This window comes from Nomascus leucogenys, chromosome 12, assembly GCF_006542625.1.
Source record: "Nomascus leucogenys isolate Asia chromosome 12, Asia_NLE_v1, whole genome shotgun sequence".
NCBI classification, from domain to species: domain Eukaryota; kingdom Metazoa; phylum Chordata; class Mammalia; order Primates; family Hylobatidae; genus Nomascus; species Nomascus leucogenys.
This window is the reverse complement of record NC_044392.1, coordinates 71424831-71444084: the sequence shown is the minus strand read 5'-3', so window position 1 is coordinate 71444084 and position 19254 is coordinate 71424831. Positions and strand designations below refer to the sequence as shown.

At 33.9% G+C, this 19254-nt stretch overlaps 1 protein-coding gene across 1 annotated transcript; it reads left to right on the top strand.

Moving 5' to 3' along the window:
• Positions 1-10717: 10717 nt before the first annotated feature.
• Positions 10718-19044, top strand: LOC100593892 (pancreatic alpha-amylase). The gene is made up of 10 exons (XM_012500454.2): positions 10718-10988; positions 11333-11479; positions 12291-12488; positions 12937-13167; positions 13929-14062; positions 14870-14992; positions 15086-15185; positions 17150-17268; positions 17382-17507; positions 18821-19044. Exons 1-10 carry the CDS (start codon positions 10821-10823, stop codon positions 19008-19010), a joined length of 1536 nt encoding a protein of 511 aa, XP_012355908.1. The 5' UTR covers positions 10718-10820; the 3' UTR covers positions 19011-19044.
• Positions 19045-19254: the final 210 nt, after the last annotated feature.

Genomic DNA, 19254 nt, shown 5'->3' with positions numbered 1-19254 from the left:
CAAAAGGCGACCCAACAATATGCTGCCTACAAGAGACTCACTTCAGCTTCAAGGACACATATGGTGTGAATTTAGGGGATGAGAAAATTTGATATTCCATGCAAATTAAAACAGAAAAACAGCATGGATAGCTATCCTTATATCAGGCAAAATATACCTTAAGATAAAACTGTAACAGGTGATAAAGATTGTCATTATATAATGATAAAGGGGTGAGTTGATTAAAGGAATGAAACAATTATAAATAAATATGCACTTAACATTGGAGCACTTGGAAATGTAAAGCAAACATTAATATCTGGAGGGAGAGATACACAAAAATCAATAATATCAGGGATATAGGTAACCTTATTGACACTGTTGCAATTATCAATACTCCAATTACAACAATGGATAGATCATTTAGACAGACAATCTGTAAGGAAAAAAAAATTAGACTTGATCTACACTTTAGACCAAATGAACCTAACAGATGTATGCTCAAATTTCATCCACAGCCAGAGAACAGGTGTTCTTCTCAAGCTAACAAGAAACATCCTCCAAAATAGAGCATACTTGAAGTCACAAAATGTCTTAATACATTTAAGAAGATTGAAATTGTATCAAGTATCTCTCTTGACCACAATGGTATACAACTGGAAATCAATAACAGGAGGAAAACTGGAAAATTCAAAAATAAGTGAACATAACACAATTCTTAACAACCGGTGGTTTAAAAAGGAAATAAAAAGGAAAATAAAGAAATCTTGATACAAAAATGAAAACACAATACACCAAAACTTGTGGGACGCAGTAAGACAGTGCTAAGAAGAAAATTTGAAATGACAAACACCTAAATTAAAAAAAAAAACCAAAGATCTCAAATAAACAATCTATCATTAAACCTCAAGGAACTAGAATAAAAGAAGAGGAAACTAAACCTAAAGTTAATAGAAGGAAGAAAATAAGAAAGATCAAAGCAAAATAAAGAAATAGAAAGTTGAAAAATAATAGAAATTGAAAGATATTCTGTGTTCATCAGTGTGAGAAATCAATATTGTCAAAATGCTATTGGACAAAACAATCTACAGATTCAATGTAATTCTTATCAAAAGTCCAATGGCATTTTTCACAGAAACAGAAATAAATCCTAAAATTTGTATGAAATTACAAAACACTATAATTACCTAAAGTGATCTTGAGCAAGAAGAACAAAGTAGGAGGTACCACACTTCTCACTTTCAAGTTATATTACTAAACTACAGTAATATATATATATATATACACATATATATGTGTATATATATGAGTGTGTGTGTGTATTTTATATATATATACATATATACAAATATATATATATGAGATGCTGGTATGAAAACAGTCACATAGAAGAATGGAACAGAATAGAAAGCCTACACCAATACCGTCAAAGAATCTTCAATAACATGCCCAAAACACCTAATGGAGACAGGATAGTCTCTTCAAAAAATAGCATTGGAAAAACTGGAGGCCCACATGCAAAAGAATGAAATTGGAGTGTTATACTATGCACAGGAATAAACTGAAAATTGAAAAGGAATTTAAACATAGCATCTGAAACCAAAGAATCCCTAGAAGAAAACAGGTGAAATCCTCCATAACATTGACTTTGGCATGATATTTTGGCTATGAATCCCAATGTATAGGCAAGATAAACAAAAATAAACACATGGGACTACATCAGACTAAAAGGTTGTGGCACAGTAAAAAAATAAATAAAAATAAATAAATAAATAAAAATAAAAATAAAATAAAATAAATAAAAATAATAAAAAATCACCCATGGAATGGTAGAAAATACTTGAAAACAATATATCTGATAATGGATTAATATCTAAAACATATAAGAAACTCATAATCAGAAAACAAATAACCTGATTAAACATGAGCAAGAGACCTGTCTGTAAGTTTGCTGAAAAAAATAAATAGGCTAATAGAGAACTTAATTTACAGGGAGTGCTAAATTATCACCTGTTACTGGAAAACATAATAGCAGTGACATTAAAAGTTTGAGTGTTGTAGAACAGTATTTTAAAAATCATTTTTTGAAGTTATATACATATTTATATTACTTCAACAATTTGCACAACATAGGAAAGAAAGCTTGCTTTGCACAGGCAACATTTCTGCCAAAGAATCTCTAAATCATCATGAATTCTCAATTAGTCCGATTAACAATAATAAAATTTTATTGTAGAAGAGGAATAATTTTTCATTAATATATTTGTACATACACATAGGGTAAATGTAATATTTTGTTACCTGCCTAGACTTTATAATGATCAAGTCAAAGTATCCAGGGTGTCCATAATCTCAAGTATTGTTTCCATGTGTTAAGAACATTTCAAATCCTTTAGCTATTTTGGAATATACAATACATTTCTGTTTATATGTAGTCACCTTACTCTGCTATGAAATATTAGAACATATGTCTTCCTCAAATACATAACTGTATGTTTGGACCTATTAACAAACTTTTCTTTATTCCTCCCACCCACAGAAACTGTTTCCAGCCTCTGGTATCCATCTATAATTTTATTCTCTACCTCCATGAGATCAATATTTTTAGTTTTCATGTAAGAATAAGAACATGTGATACTTGTCTTTCTGTGCCTGGCTTATTTCACCTGACACAATGACTTCCAGTTCCGTCCATCTTGCTGTAAATGAAAAAATTTCATTTTTTTTATGGACAAAAAGTATTCTACTGTGTATATATATATATATATACCACGTTGTTTTTATTGATTCATCCATTGATGGACATAGGTTGATTTCATATCTCTGCTATTGTGAATAGTGCAATAAATATGAGAGTGTGGTTATCTCTTTGATATACTCATTTATTTTCCTTTGGATAAATAGCTAGTAATAAATAGCTTGCACCTCTGGTCTCAGCTACTTGGGAGACTATGGCAAGAGGATCACTTGAGCGCCTGAGGTTGAGTTTGCAGTGAGCTGTGATCACTCCACTGGATTCTGGCCTGGTTGACAGAGTGAGAACCTCTTCCTCCTAAAAAATCCTTCAGAAATGTATTGATGCCCGGTTCCCTTGGTCAGAATTTTGATTTAATGTGTTGGAAGTGTAGCACAGATGTTGGAATAAACCTCTCAAACTGATTTTAATGTGCAACCAGGTTTGAGAACCACCAAGCAAGAGTTTTTATGCATAAAGATTCCTATGCTCCATCCTAGAACTAATACATCTGAACCTCTGGGAATGGAGTATCAGAATCAGATTTGAAAAGGTTTCCTTAGTAATTCTAACGACTGACCAGTTTGGATACTGGTTTGTTAGAATAAAATAATTAGGTACCTAGTATCAACATAGCCATCCAACCTTATATTAATAACTAGGAGGGTTGGAGCCTCTGTGTTTCTTTGTTGAAAAATCTGATACTATTATTAGTTCTATGAAAACAATTGAAAATTTGGTTATTATCACCTTAAAATTACAAAACCTATAGATATTGAAAATGTAATTATTTTTCTATAGGCATAGTTGAAATTATTTTGTAAATGTTATAAATCAGTTTCTTTATAAGTGGTTCATTTAGATAAATTTTGTTATACTGACATGATTCACTAATTTTCTAAATATGAATGGTTCTGCTCTCAGTTATTTTTAAACTAATGACCTGTGTTATACTTATTATTTTAATGGGCTTTTATGATGTTTTAGGTTTCTTTTGAATCCTGTGCCCTTCAAGTGCTTTCCAACTTTGAGAAGAAGAAATTGACCACTTGGACTACGGAACTGTGCGTAACAGCTTTGAAAGTGTATTTAAAAATTAAGTCTATACGCCTTTAAATCAGTAAATTGGAAATATATTACATGTATTGTAATGACTTTCCTCAAATACAGTAAATTGTTTTCTTTCCAATGGAATAGTGTTTGCATTTCTTGTTTACCTGGTTTAACACATGCAGCAGAACATAACTAGATGATTACATAAATTTCTTTTTAAGGCAAATTTATAATATAATTTATTTATGATTACAAAAACTGCCTTTTAAAAATTCTTACCTGGATGTCAATGCAGTTTCACATTGTTTTTATTGTAATCTTCTTTTTATATTTGTCTGACACTGAGTTTTATTGGGCTTTTGGTTTTTTGGAAGTGGGGGATTTATCCCAATTTAGAAAATTTGTATCCTTGCCATAATATAGTCTTCCATTTTTGTACCCCCAAATCTTTCATCTGTCAGAATATCACTCAAAGGTGAAAATATTTCCCACATAAAATTATTCTGTTCCTTTAATGAAGTTAGTTTCAGCTGTATGTAAGTAGGAACACATTCTTTTTTCTATTTGATTCATTCTTACAGATACTTTCTTGAGGCTGTGATTACCTTTACCTTAGAGGCACTGCCCAAAAAGACTCAGGTCTTCTGTAAAAATGCTGTTGTGAATCATAGCTTCTTAACTTTTACAATATCGTGAGGTAGGGAAAGTAAGAACATTAGAAACAGAAATTAGAAGCATGGAGAAGTGAACCCTGGAGCATCCCAATGGTGAGATATCAAATAGTTCAAGAACTATTAAAGAAGACTAAGGAGGAATAGCTAGAAGCTAAATGAAGAAAGTTATCTCAAACAGGAAGGAGTGATCAAATATATTAGTTCTGTTAATGCGTTAGGAAAGATGAGTTCTTAGGATTAAGCATTGGGTAGAGCAAGATTTGGGACCTTGACTTTGACAAACTTGGTGGATGTGAGGAGTAAGAGGAGGTATTCAAGAGAATGTTGTAGAGGAATTTAGTCTAGTGAGTATGGAAGACAACACTTAAGGAGTCTTGCTTTCGAGGGGATGTGAGAAATGGGTTGTTAATGGAGGATAATGTAGTATCAAAAAGCTGTTTATTTTAAGATCGATGATATAGCAGGTTTGTATGCTAATGGGACTGATTCAGTAGACAGAAAAAGCATAATGCAGGAAACAGAGGGATATTACTGAAGCCATAGACCTGGGATACAAATAGAAGGGTTGGTTTTAAAGATAGGCACACAAACAGCTCATTAGTAACAGTAGGATGAAGGGCAGATTATGGAGGTCCAGATGTTTGTAGTTCGGTAGATAAGAGGAGCATGTCAAATTTTTGTGATATTTTCTCAGTGAAATAGGAAGCAAGCTCATAAAGAGGGAGGAAGTCACCAAGGATTAAGGAACGAAAAGGAGATGTAAAATGAATAGCTAGGAATGTAGGAAAGTAAACATACTCTTAGGCAATCTGTGGTTTATTTAAGTAGTATCAGTCAATGTGGTTTTGTGTTTTTTCCAGTTGAGTTCAGCATAGGTGCTGAACTGAAAAAGTACAGAATTCAGTTTAACTAAAGGTGAGATTTCTCTAGGTGAATAAAACAGTCAGTGATGAGATGTTGATACATTTAAGAGGACGATAATGAAAGAGGGATATGGAAAGTAATCTGGGTTAAGGAGTGAAGTGAGAAAATAAAGAAGGTTGAGACAGTGGAAAATGGAATGATCAATTGTAGATTGCAGTGTGGTTGAAGATGCAATGGACTTCTTGAGGTAGAAACTAGAAATTTGGGGGATTTAAATAAGAGAGGGGTGACTGAAATGGAAAATATTAGAGTATAATAGTTTATAATATTACTAAGTATAGTATACTAAGTATAGTAGAATAGTACTAAGTATATAGTACTTAGTGAGTATAAGTTTTAGGATGTGAAGAGGGGAGTAGTGTAGAGGCAAGGTGATGGAAGGAGATGAATTCAAGAAAATGAGAACCTAGGAGATTTAAAGGATTATCTAAATGAAATCTGAAATCTCAAGAAGAACTGTGCTGAGTGCTTGTAGTCATTATTTTATCTTTACTACTCTGTGAGAAGACAGCACTTCCTTTTGTGAGTAATGGAACGTTCTTTAATGTGTCAACTGTAAGATACTTTATTACATTTAATTATCTTTAGTAATGCATGGTAATAAATAATGAGCTCAGTAGGATTATTCAGTAGATATGTGAGCTAGCCCCCTGTGTCAGACATCTAAGAGGTACAACTGATGATTTTCAAGAGGAATAGAGAGTTCCATCCCAGGGGCTTAAGCTGCAAAATATCCCACCCTATATTTTCTGAAAACAAACGTTATATAGAGCGTCCACATAAAAGCTAACAGGAAATATTACACACACACACACACACACACAACATTGAAAAAGCATCAGGAAAGATATACCCTGTACCCAACATGCACAAGATCTAAGCAATGAAGAAAATCTAGGAAATCAAATAAGACTAGAACATCTATGACTAATATATAAATACTTGAGGCGGTTATATCCATTTAAAAGGTGTCAATTAGACATGAAAGAAAGAGGCCAGTGCAGTGGCTCATGCTTGTAATCCCAGCACTTTGGGAGGCCAATGCAGGCGGATCAACTTGAGGTCAGGGGTTTGAGACCAGTTTGGCCAACATGGTGAGACTCCGTCTCTACTAAAAATACAAAAAAAAATTGCTGGTTATGGTTGCACGTGCCTGTGGTTCCAGCTACTTAGAGGCTGAGGCAGGAGAATCATTTGAACCCGGAAGTAGAGATTGCAGTGAGCTGAGATTGCACCATTGCACTCCAGCTTGGGTGATGGAGTAAGATTAAAATATATATATATATATTTTTTACATAAGAAATTTTATTTTAATTTTTTTGTAAAGTATAAAATAGCAATTAATACGGTATTTATATACCAGAATCTTTGAATATCCAAAATTGAAGAAGATGTGAGCAATTTTATGAAACTTTTCAAAGCTTAGAAAAAGGTAACTACACAAAATACCAATATATGTTGTTTATGAGAACATTAGATGAAGTAAGTCATGAAAACATGCATAGAAATGATCATATAAACTTGGAAGGAATTGAATGCCTTGCTATCAAAGGAAAGGATGGAGATGTAAGAGACTGAGGTTGAATGTGAGAAGCTCTGTATATATTGCATTTGTCTTAAAAATATATATTTAAACTCGCATTTCTTGTTTTTCAAATGTTCACTCCAATGAAAATTCTTTTATTTTTCCTCTTACAGTTTTTATTTCTGATCTCATATATGCAATGTACTGTTGTTCAGAAATATCATTGATCTTCCCTGCAAATGAAATGCTCCCATCCTGTTGAATTTGGGAATGTCCATGTGATTTGCTTTGGCTGTGAAATGTAAGCAGAAAGAGTGTTTTACTTTGGGGACTTCCCGATTGCGAAAGCATGTGTCAAAATGAAGTTTTTGTGACATTACAAAGGGACTAATAAGAGTGCCTTTGTTGATCCTTGTTGAACATGAGAAACTTGGTTATTGTAAGCCACTGAAAAATTTTAGTTTCTTTTATTACTGAAGAATAAACTATTCTGTCCTGATTGATACAGCCACATTTCCTTCAGCTCTTTGATTTTCATATTGCCATTAGGATGTAGAAAGTCAAGAGAAGAATAAATCATAGGATCAGAGAATGTTAACAGTGAAAAGAGACTATTGGAATAAATTTTTTCAATGGTTTCCAGACTTTGGGTTCTAAGTAATCAGTAATATTTCAGAAAAAGTAGTAAAAGATATTTCCATATAAAAAATAATGACATTTAACTTTGAAAAAAAACCTATCATTGCTAGGCATAATGGGTCTAGCTTGTAATCCCAACAACTTGGGAGGCTGAGGAGGGAGGATCACTTAAGCCCAGGAGTTCGAGCCCGCAGTGAACCATGATTGCATCTCCACACTCCAGCCTGGGTGACATAGGGATACCTCAACAACAACAACCACCAAAGCTGTCATTAATACATTGTTCCTCTGTCTCTCTTCCCATCCTCCTTACCACTTAGTGTTATATCTAATCTTATTAAACAAAATCTAAGGAAAAGACAAGAAAAAGGATGTTTGCATCTCTACTGAACATGTGTTGACTTTTTTCTTGTCATTATTTTCTAGACAACACAGTATCCCAACTTTTGACATAGCATTTATGTTGCATTAGTTATTATAAGTAATCTGAGATGATGTAAACGTTATATGCAAATACTACATTTTATATAAAGGACTCGAGTAGTTATTACTTAAAGTATCCATGGTGGCTCCTGGAACCAATTACTCATGGATATGGAGGGAGGAGGAATCACTGTAGTTAAACAAATAATCACTTGAAAACTTAAAACCTTTTGCATGTTGAATACAGTCATTCACCACATAAATGATGGTGGTCCAGTTAAGTTTATTATGCCATATTTTTATCGGAAGTTTCCTATGTTTAAATGTATTTAGATACACAAGTACACTGTGTTACAGTTGCCTATAGTATTCAGTACAATAGCATGCTTTACAGGTTTGTAGCCTAGGAGAAATAGGCTAAGCCATCTAGGTTAATGAAGTCCATTCTATGACATTTGCACAGTGGCTTAATTACCTAAGGGCTTTCTCTTCAGAACCTACTCTTGTCATTAAGCAATGCATGACTGTAGTTGGACAAAAAATAATTATGCAGGCATACCTTTGGCACTGTCCTAATTCTTACCAGCATCCATGATTGCTTAAATTTGCATTGGAAAGACTTCAAAAAGCAGCGATATATTAGGACAATATATTTGCAATACATGACAAACGATAACAACATAAGAACCCGAAACACTCAAGAAGAAAAAAAAATAAAGCAAAACTAGATGGGAAAAGGAAGAAGCAAATTTCAAGAGAAAACTTAAAAGGCCAAAAAATGTGAAATGATGTTCAGCCTTGCTAGTAATTGGGAAAAACACAAATCTTTTTTTTTTTTTTTTTTTGAGAGGAGTCTCCCTCTGTCGCCCAGGCTGGAGTGCATTGGCGCGATCTGGGCTCACTGCAAGCTCCGCCTCCCAAGCTCAGGCCGCCATTCTCTTGCCTCAGCCTCCAGAGTGGCTGCGAGTACAGGCGCCCGCCACAATGCCTGGCTAATTTTTTGTGTTTTTCGTAGAGACAGGGTTTCACTGTGTTAGCCAGGATGGTCTCCGTCTCCTGACCTTGTGATCTGCCCACCTCAGCTTCCCAAAGTGCTGGGATTACAGGAGTGAGACACCGCTTCCGAACCAAATCATTTTTAATCTATTATGCAAAAATTAGAGCTATGATAATATTAATTTTTGGTGGGCATGTGGCAAAAGGTACTATAATATACTGCTACTAGAGAGTAAAAATTGATAAATTTCTAAGGGCAATTTTGCATAATATGAAAATATAAAAATGTGCTTCAAGTTTCACCTACGTTTAGCCTACAGAATTACCCATGTATAAACATGTATACAGATGTTCATTATAACACTTCTTATAAAAACAAAATATTTGGAAATAAATGTTCATATTAACAAGCGCATACCATATGATCTTAGTCCAGTTATAATATTCTGTTTTATTTCAATCCTTTAAAAGACTCCACTTCTGACTCTATATAGACAATTAAAAAAAGGATGTGTTCTCCCTTTGTGCATTTGGTCAGGTAAATTAAAAAATACACCTCATGCTAGCCTCACCAAACTGGAATAAGCCTTTGGAAAGAAGTTGTCCTTGAAGCTTGTATCTGACATTGTAGCAGGACGAGCCACAGACAAAACCTCTCAGACACCGAGTTGTAGAAGGAAGGGCTTTATTCAGCTGGGAGCATCAGCCAGCTACTGTCTCAAAATCTCAGCTCCTCAAATGCACAATTTCTGTCATTGTTAAGGGCTCACAACACTAAATATTTCACATGAAAGGGTCGTGATTGATTTGAGCAAGCAAGGGATACGTGACAAGGACTACATGCACCGCTGGTCAGGCAGAAACAGAACAGGGCAGGGAGTTCCGCAGAGTTCTTTTATACAATGTCTGGAATCTATGAATAATATCGGCTTCTAAATCATAAGTTGATTTTTAACTACTGGGTTTAGGCCAGTCAGGCCCAGGCCTGGTTTCGGGCCTGGCGCCAGGCTGCCTGTCATTGGTTTTACTTCCTTGTTGTTTTTACTGAATAGAAAACAAGATAAAACAATAGGAGAATGTCTTTCTCTCCTCTCAATATCAGCACTGGATTGTAGAATGTGTTGCTGATTTTGACCTTGTATTCAAGTTAACTGTTCCCCTTGGTATCTGTACATATCTTTGATTTCAGTCTTTACTACAAGTGGCTTGATCACTTCATGGCTAAAAACGTGCTTGTGGAAGACAAGTCTGGCTTGGTGAGTCTGTACGGCCAGCAGTCTCTGATCTGTGCAGGGTATTAATGTGTTCAGGGCTCAGTGTTCTGGGATTTGTCTGGAGGCTGGTAAGGGCTCCTGGACCACTTGTTTCTGTCCTGTCGGTCTGTCAGGGTTGGAAAGTCCAAGCCATAGGACCCAGTTTCCTTTCTTAGCTTATGTTGTCTGCCAGAGCACCGTTACTTGCCTTGAGTTGGAAGGGTTTCACATTTATACCTGTAAATGTATTCATCCTTTTAATTTATGTAAAGTTTTTTTGTACTCAATTCTCGATCTTTAAAGAGATGACAACAAATTTTGGTTTTCTACTGTTACGTGAGAACATTAGGCCCCAGCAACAGGTCACTGTGTAAGGAAAAATAAAAGTGCTGCCAGAACCAAAGAAAAACATTAATATCTAAAAGGTCATTTAGATGATATCCATGAGAGACTTTTTGATGTTCTTCACCTGTTAGGATTATTATTGATAATCCTTTCCAAATTATGAATAAACAGTTTGCCCTCAAGTATTTGTTCATGCTAATATTAACTTTGTCAAATGTGCTTCTTACAGGAATATAAATAGATTCTGGAAAGGACACTGTCAACTTCAAAGCAAAATGAAGTTCTTTCTGTTGCTTTTCACCATTGGATTCTGCTGGGCTCAGTATTCCCCAAATACACAACAAGGACGGACATCTATTGTTCATCTGTTTGAATGGCGGTGGGTTGATATTGCTCTTGAATGTGAGCGATATTTAGCACCCAAAGGATTTGGAGGGGTTCAGGTGGGTATGATTCATAGTATAAATTGCAGAATTCACTGTGCTTGTAGTAAATAGCATTCTGATCTTATCTGTGAAGCTTGGGCAACATTTTACTTCACAGGTAGTATTCTAAGTAAAAGAGATTCCTGAGGAAAAATCTACGTAGTATTCTCGGCAACTTTATATTTTGTTTCTGAGATAATCTTTCTTCAACAAGAGCCCTGCAATGTGCTGCTAATATTTTCAAGAGATAGCTGCATCTACCAAGATTCAAGAATTTTTTATATTATTGATTAGTTTCTAGAACATTCAATGATATAGAATAAGATACAATTTGGTACTTATGAAGACTGTTTAATTTGTAGGTCTCTCCACCAAATGAAAATGTTGTAATTCAGAACCCTTTCAGACCTTGGTGGGAAAGATACCAACCAGTTAGCTATAAATTATGCACAAGATCTGGAAATGAAGATGAATTTAGAAACATGGTGACTAGATGCAACAATGTTGGGGTAAGTGAATTCTAGTTTCCTTTAAAAATAACAGATAGGAAAATGATTTCTCTCTCTTTTTTCTTGCACCTTTTCAGCAGAAAGTTTTCCATATTTTATTTTCTAAATTTTACTTCATAATTTAAAACTCAAAATTAGCTGTTTGCTTATGTTCAACTTCTGTGAATATTTGTGTATGTGCTCTCTATCTACTAAAGAGATAAGTTAAAGTTTAAAGCAGAATTTCCTTCTAAAGCAAAACATCAAATTTTAACCCTTATAACTATCCGTATTTCCTGGAAAGACTTTTCTGGTTAGGAGTTATAATTCCAGTTACAATATTTGCTCTCATTTTTAGGTGACTTGTGTCTCCATCCCTAATTCTTTGGTTTTTCGTGGTGAATAGCTAGCTTCTCTATTTAATAAGGAGCATAAGTTGAGATTAATAGCTACCTTATTTGTCTTCAAAAGCTTAGTAGAGAGTACAGGCTTTCTCCTGGTGACCCACTGAAATTTCCACAACAATAACCTTTCCACTGTCATCTGAGTTTTGTCTCCCCAAAGTGGGCTTTTTGCATTTCTTTCTATTTATGGTAGTTTCTGGTCTCTCAATTTATCATTCCTATAAATATTTGACCAAGTGTCTAGAATGAATGTAGGTGTTTAGTTCACATTACTTTCCTTTCACAGTTGATTTTTGATCTTGTAGGAAAAAAGTTATAAGATATAAAATATTTTGGAGTTTTATTAACATACTATAAACTTGAATCAATAATGCTTTAAATTTCTACCTCTCTGTAAGTCACACTGAAGTAGAAACTTTGCTTTCTAGGTTCGTATTTATGTGGATGCTGTAATTAATCATATGTGTGGTAATGGTGTGAGTGCAGGAACAAGCAGTACCTGTGGAAGTTACTTCAACCCTGGAAGTAGGGACTTTCCAGCAGTCCCATATTCTGGATGGGATTTTAATGATGGTAAATGTAAAACTGGAAGTGGAGATATCGAGAACTACAACGATGCTACTCAGGTAATTTTTTTACGAGAGTGATCTGAATAAGGAGTGATATATGCCTTTTCTTGTAGACATGTAGCTAATTGAATTTCATTTTAAATATGAATTTAGATCTCTTAGGGACACAGATTAACAAGTTTGATTACTTTAAGAAACTCAAATCCATATTTAAGGACTTTTAAATATTGATTTAAGATTTTTAAATAATACACATTTGCCCACTTTTAAGAGGTTCCCAATCAATTAAAAATCTCATCGACTTTATTTCTTAAATTCTCTATTTTCTATTAGAAAATATTTCAAAGATACATCTGTAGTAGAATGTGGGCATCCCCAGTGCCCAATGCAAGGAAGTCACTGTAGAATATCTCTTGAGGAATCACGGAATAAATGAATAATCAAATGGATTCGCAGATGAAAAATGAGGTTTTATGAATCAATCATAACATTTTTACCTCAACAGGTCAGAGATTGTCGTCTGACTGGTCTTCTTGATCTTGCACTGGAGAAAGATTATGTGCGTTCCGAGATTGCCGAATATATGAACCATCTCATTGACATTGGTGTTGCAGGGTTCAGACTTGATGCTTCCAAGCACATGTGGCCTGGAGACATAAAGGCAATTTTGGACAAACTGCATAATCTAAACAGTAACTGGTTCCCTGAAGGAAGTAAACCTTTCATTTTCCAGGAGGTACATCAATACATATATGCATATAAAATATCATCTTATTCATTAGAAAATTAATGGCAGATTTAATTGAAAATGCAATTTCTGTAGGATAAGGAATGAGACATTTACATAAAACAGTGTTCTTTAACCTCCTCTTCTTCACATACAGCATATCTAATTCTTTATCACAACAGGTTTTATGGAGGTACACAGAATGTAGGATACTGATAATAGTTATGTCTTTACGTTCTTTGGATAATGAAACAAGTTAATATTTATCAAGGAATTTCAGTCGATACTAAATGTTTCATTAGTGTGAGCTGTTACTATTATCATTGATGTACAAGACTAAAAATTATGGAAGTATTCTCACAGGGCAACAGGTAAATTTGACATTATGCTTCTTTCAATATTGTAGTGTATACTTTATCAAATAAAAGAATATAAGAATATTACCTGTTGAGATAATAAGAATAAGAAAACCATTTTGCACATTTCATATAACAAATAGGACCAGGCGTGGTGGCTCGCGCATGTAATCTCAGCAATTTGGGAGGCTGCGGCAGGAGGATTGCTTGAGGCCAGGAATTTGGGACCATCCTGGACGATATAGCAAGACCCTGTCACTAAAAAACAAAACAAGACAAAAAGAAATAATAAATAGCTTAATTTATTAATAAATAAAAAATAGCTTAAAGCTATTTTTATATAATATTAACTTATTGGTTAAAATGCTTTAAAGTCCTTATGCAAAATGTTATTTTTTCCTAAATTTCTACTAGGTAATTGATCTGGGTGGTGAGCCAATTAAAAGCAGTGACTACTTTGGAAATGGCCGGGTGACAGAATTCAAGTATGGTGCAAAACTCGGCACAGTTATTCGCAAGTGGAATGGAGAGAAGATGTCTTACTTAAAGTAAATTAATACAACTTTTCCCCTGAATTATTTCATAGATTTATTAGTCATAGTACCCCAGTGTGAGTTATCTTCTGGAACATTCTTATTCAGACAACTATCAAGGAGTCAACTGTTAATGATAAGTATTCTAGTGCCCTAAACTCTAGTCAATCATCTTTTGTATTTAGAGTGTCTGTCACAAGAGAGTATGCCTGGTAATGCTAAACATTCCCTAGGAATTTTCATCTAAGTACGAGATGAATATACTGGATTTGACTGATGTTTGCATATAATCTTTTAAAGCCAGGTTATTATTAAAATGATCCTATCATTTATAAAATATGTACAGTGTCCATACTGTAGAATTTACATATATGAATTAAAAATATGAAAATATTTACATTATAACAATACAGTATTGAAGCCGTATTTTAATCTAGTTTGACATTCTGTATAATGTGATATGGATATTGACCCTTCTGGAGTGCCTCTAAATTATAATGTGCTGAAACCTCTGAAAGGACCGTTTTAATAACAAAAATCTTATATTTGTAATATGAATATAAGTATTCCATACTTGTATATACGAACATGGACTACATATGTAGATTACACACGTGTGTGTATATGGTGTGTGTGTGTATATATATTTGAGTGTGTGTGTGCATATATATATATATATACATATCTTACAGAATAACCATTTAATTAGAGAAGGAATTTAATCTTCAGATGCCATGCCATGCAGAAAGAGATGCACAGTTAAGTTACTCTCAAACTGTTGTGAAATGATACATCAACGTATATCTTATTTTTCAAAAATAGGAACTGGGGAGAAGGTTGGGGTTTCATGCCTTCTGACAGAGCACTTGTCTTTGTGGATAACCATGACAATCAACGAGGACATGGGGCTGGAGGAGCCTCTATTCTTACCTTCTGGGATGCCAGGTAGAAAACCAAGTTCTCTATTTTTTAACACATCTTTTAATGATGGTAAGAATATTCTGATATTCTATGATAATATAATTATGTTACTTTCAGGCTGTACAAAATGGCAGTTGGATTTATGCTTGCTCATCCATACGGATTTACACGAGTAATGTCAAGCTATCGTTGGCCAAGATATTTTGAAAATGGAAAAGTAAGTTTTGGAGTTGGTCAATATATTCTTTTCTGAAGAAAAAGGAAGCAATCTTGTTCTAACTTAATATGACAACTATTAATTATATATTTATTCAACAAATATTTAATTGATTGTAAACCTGATACAGGGCTGTGATTTTAGTAATGCAGGTTATATTAAAGGAGTAAAATTTATATACTCCATTGACAAAGAGTATGCAAGCCTTTTCAGAGATATGACAAACATCCCCCTAGCCTGCAGGAAAGAAAAAAAAAAAAAACAGTCAAAGCTAAGAGCTAGACACAGGGATTAAAATACATACTTCGAATAAGTACCTACCTCAGGGTTGATAATAAGATTATACATGCCAATACTTTTAGAGAACTTAAAACATCATCTGCCCCTAGTGAGAACAATATAAATGTTTGTTAAATACTTTTAAAAAGTTATATGGAATAGAAAGAAATGATTCAGTTGAGCTGAGTGAAATAGGGAAAGTATATAATAAGAGGAAGGAAATGATATGTACTAAAGAATAGAAATTTAGAGCATGTTACAAGAAAGGTAAGAATGATAAAAATATTTGGGAGTATGGTAAAGACATTAATCTGATGAGAAGTTTCAAAAAGGAACAGAGAAATAAGAGCATAAAGATATTTGGAAAGCTAGTAGAAGGTTTTCTTTTAAACTAAAGGGTTCAGAAACAGCATCAGAGACTTCAGAACTAAAGCACAAATACCTCCTTCCTATGAATCACACAGCTATCTAGCTAGATTTTTTAGATTCCTTTCAGTTTGAGAAGTCCGCTACTTTGTATAGCATTTGATTCTATTGTTAAACATCTTTAATATTTAGAAGGTGTACTTTTATATTGAGCCAACTTCTTATAATTTCTACTAATTGGTCTTATTTCTGATGTTAGGAGTCACAGAGTATTTTTATTTTTTCTATTACTATAACTTTTCCGCTTTGCCAGGACTGCTGCATGCTAAAAACTCTTAGTTTTGTTCACTTTACACCATATGATATGATTCTAAGGTCAACACTGAAAAACTTCCTAAGGTTACTCTGGATTTTTTAAGGAAGATTTTTTAAAGTGCCAATTAGAAAAACATAATATTAAAAATGTGGTCAATTTATAAATAATGTTCACATTTATTCTTTTGTACATTTATCTAAAAAGAAGCATGAAGGATTCTAATATTTATTTAGCACATGTCACGTTCAAGGCATTTTCACATATATTACTTAATTTTTATACCAAAAAATCAATATTCCCACTTTACAAAGGAGGAAACTGAGACACAGAGAAATTATGTATATTTATTAAATTTTCTTAGCTACTAGTAATAGAGCCTATGTTTTAACCCTGGTGTTTCTGGTACTAATGCCCTTCCCATTTCAATGACATTGTATGGCTTACAGTGATGTTAAGAAGCCCTTGCAGGCCAGGTGCAGTGGCTCACACCTGTAATCCCAGCACTTTGGGAGGCCAGGCAAGAAGATCAGCTGACCTGAGGAGTTGAAGACCTATCTGGGCAAGCTAGCAAGACCTCGTCTCTACTGAAAATTTTTTAAAAATTAGCTGGTTGTGGTGGTGCACACCAACAATCTTAGCTACTTGGGAGGCTGAGATGGGAGGATCGCTTGAGCCTGGGAGATCAAGGTTGCAGTGAGCTATGATCATGCCACTGTACTCCAGCCTGGGTGACAGAGCAAAGAAGCCTGTGCAGTTCCTTGGAATGAAAAGGAGAGGATAAAAATTTGTTACCTTTGTTTGAAATATGCCAAAAGAAAACCAGAGGATAGAGAGATGATGAAGACCCAGTAAAGGGCTGTAAACATTAATGAAGGCATTGGATTCTAGATAAAGTCACTGACTGCAGAGACACAAGTAACAGGATAGGTTGAGTTTGGTGTAAAGGAGAAGGAAGAGGTAAATACACGCATGTTAAAATTTGGCTTTTCCCCCCTTACTTAAGGATGTTAATGATTGGGTTGGGCCACCAAATGATAATGGAGTAACTAAAGAAGTTACTATTAATCCAGACACTACTTGTGGCAATGACTGGGTCTGTGAACATCGATGGCGCCAAATAAGGTGAGAATATGTATTTAGATATGTCCTCTGATAGTAAACTTTCCTTAGCATTTTATTTAAAACTGTTGAAGTTTAAGAATATCATCGTTTTATATATGTTATTGTGTTTGTAGGAACATGGTTGCTTTCCGCAATGTAGTGGATGGCCAGCCTTTTACAAACTGGTATGATAATGGGAGCAACCAAGTGGCTTTTGGGAGAGGAAACAGAGGATTCATTGTTTTCAACAATGATGACTGGTAAGTAAATATCAATTAAAAATAATATTATGTACCAGTATGCTCTTGGTTTATTCTTTTTTTCCTGTTCATTGACATTTATCATTTAGTCAGTGGAGCGAGAAGACAATAGAGATCAAAATTGGGCAGCAGTAAAAAGATGATGGCTGCTACTCCTTCATTCTCCTGTTTTCATAAGGGCTTTCTGTTGTAAGCAGAGTCCTTTCTGTGCACCCTTACAATATCTTATGCATGTATTGAATGCACATACATATGCTCACCTACACATGCCACAAAATACACAAAGTAATTAATATGAGGATTGTGAAATCATTAAAAGCACGTGTCTTATAGTCCTGTTTTTTTAATCATGGAAAAATGCTGCCTCAGTACTAATATAACTTTATTTCTAACTCTTTTCCTCAATGACTGCTCTATGTAGTTTTTTGGTATACTTTCTTCACTTCTCTGTCTCCTTGTGACAAATAACATTTTTTAAAGCATATGCATTAATAATATGTATCTTGTGGTTAATGATTTGCTTCAGGAGATTTGAGTTTTAGTTCTGAAACTTCTCATTATTGGTCTTTCATCTGTGATTCTTATATCCTTTACCTGAAGTATAAATGATTCCCTAATCTATAGCTCCGAAGAAAGACCTCCTTGCAAACAGTTGAATTGTCCCTGTCCAAGGCCAACTGATACTCATACTTAGCTCATTCTAGTATAAATTATATTTCACTGATGAAAAATAAATAAATACATAAATATATAAATCTAGTTGATCTCTTTCCTGCCAAAAAAGCCCATGTCTAGTTCTTTAATTTCTTTCTTTTGTGAGTGAAAATACCAAACTAAATTTTTGTGAGAAAGCTTTATATTTCAAACTATCATTTCTTCACAGAAATGCTAGATTGTTTTTACGTACGCCCCAAATTCTTTTTGACCTTATGGGGAAAAAAGGAGGTTAAAAAAATAATACCTTTAAATTTTTAAAAGTAATTTGTATTAAGTTCAGTTGAGAACAAATTTGATTTTAACAAGGTAGCACTTTTATCAAAGTGTGACCATTCCTGCCAATCTTCAGTGATATTCTTCAACTTTGATTTTTTGGTAATATTTTCACTATGGACCAGGGAATTGCTACATTTTCTGTAAGGTTACTTTTGGTCCTAGAAAGCTATTTACACTTACTAGGGAGGCATATGGGTTTTCTTCTTAATGAGACTTCACTGCTTAGGGTTCTACAACATAAAGTTATGCTCTTTATTTGTGTTAGCCTGTATTATTGATTTTCATTGTATTGAAGTTAAACCTGAAATTTTATTTTACAGGTCATTTTCTTTAACTTTGCAAACTGGTCTTCCTGCTGGCACATACTGTGATGTCATTTCTGGAGATAAAATTGATGGCAATTGCACAGGCATTAAAATCTACGTTTCTGATGATGGCAAAGCTCATTTTACTATTAGTAACTCTGCTGAAGATCCATTTATTGCAATCCATGCTGAATCTAAATTATAAAATATAAAATTAAATGCATATCCTCAAAACAATAGCCAAGTGTGTTTCTTTTCTTACATGTACAGTAATACTTCTATTTCATTAATTTTTAGTAAAATCTCTAATTAGTAATCAACTTGTAAAATTCATAAAAATACTCAATAGTATTAAAATCCCACTTAATTATTGAATAATGTAAGAGAATATCAGTCAGCATGTTGTTATGCTTTAGAAGACTGACTTTAACCTGTTTAAGCTATGCACT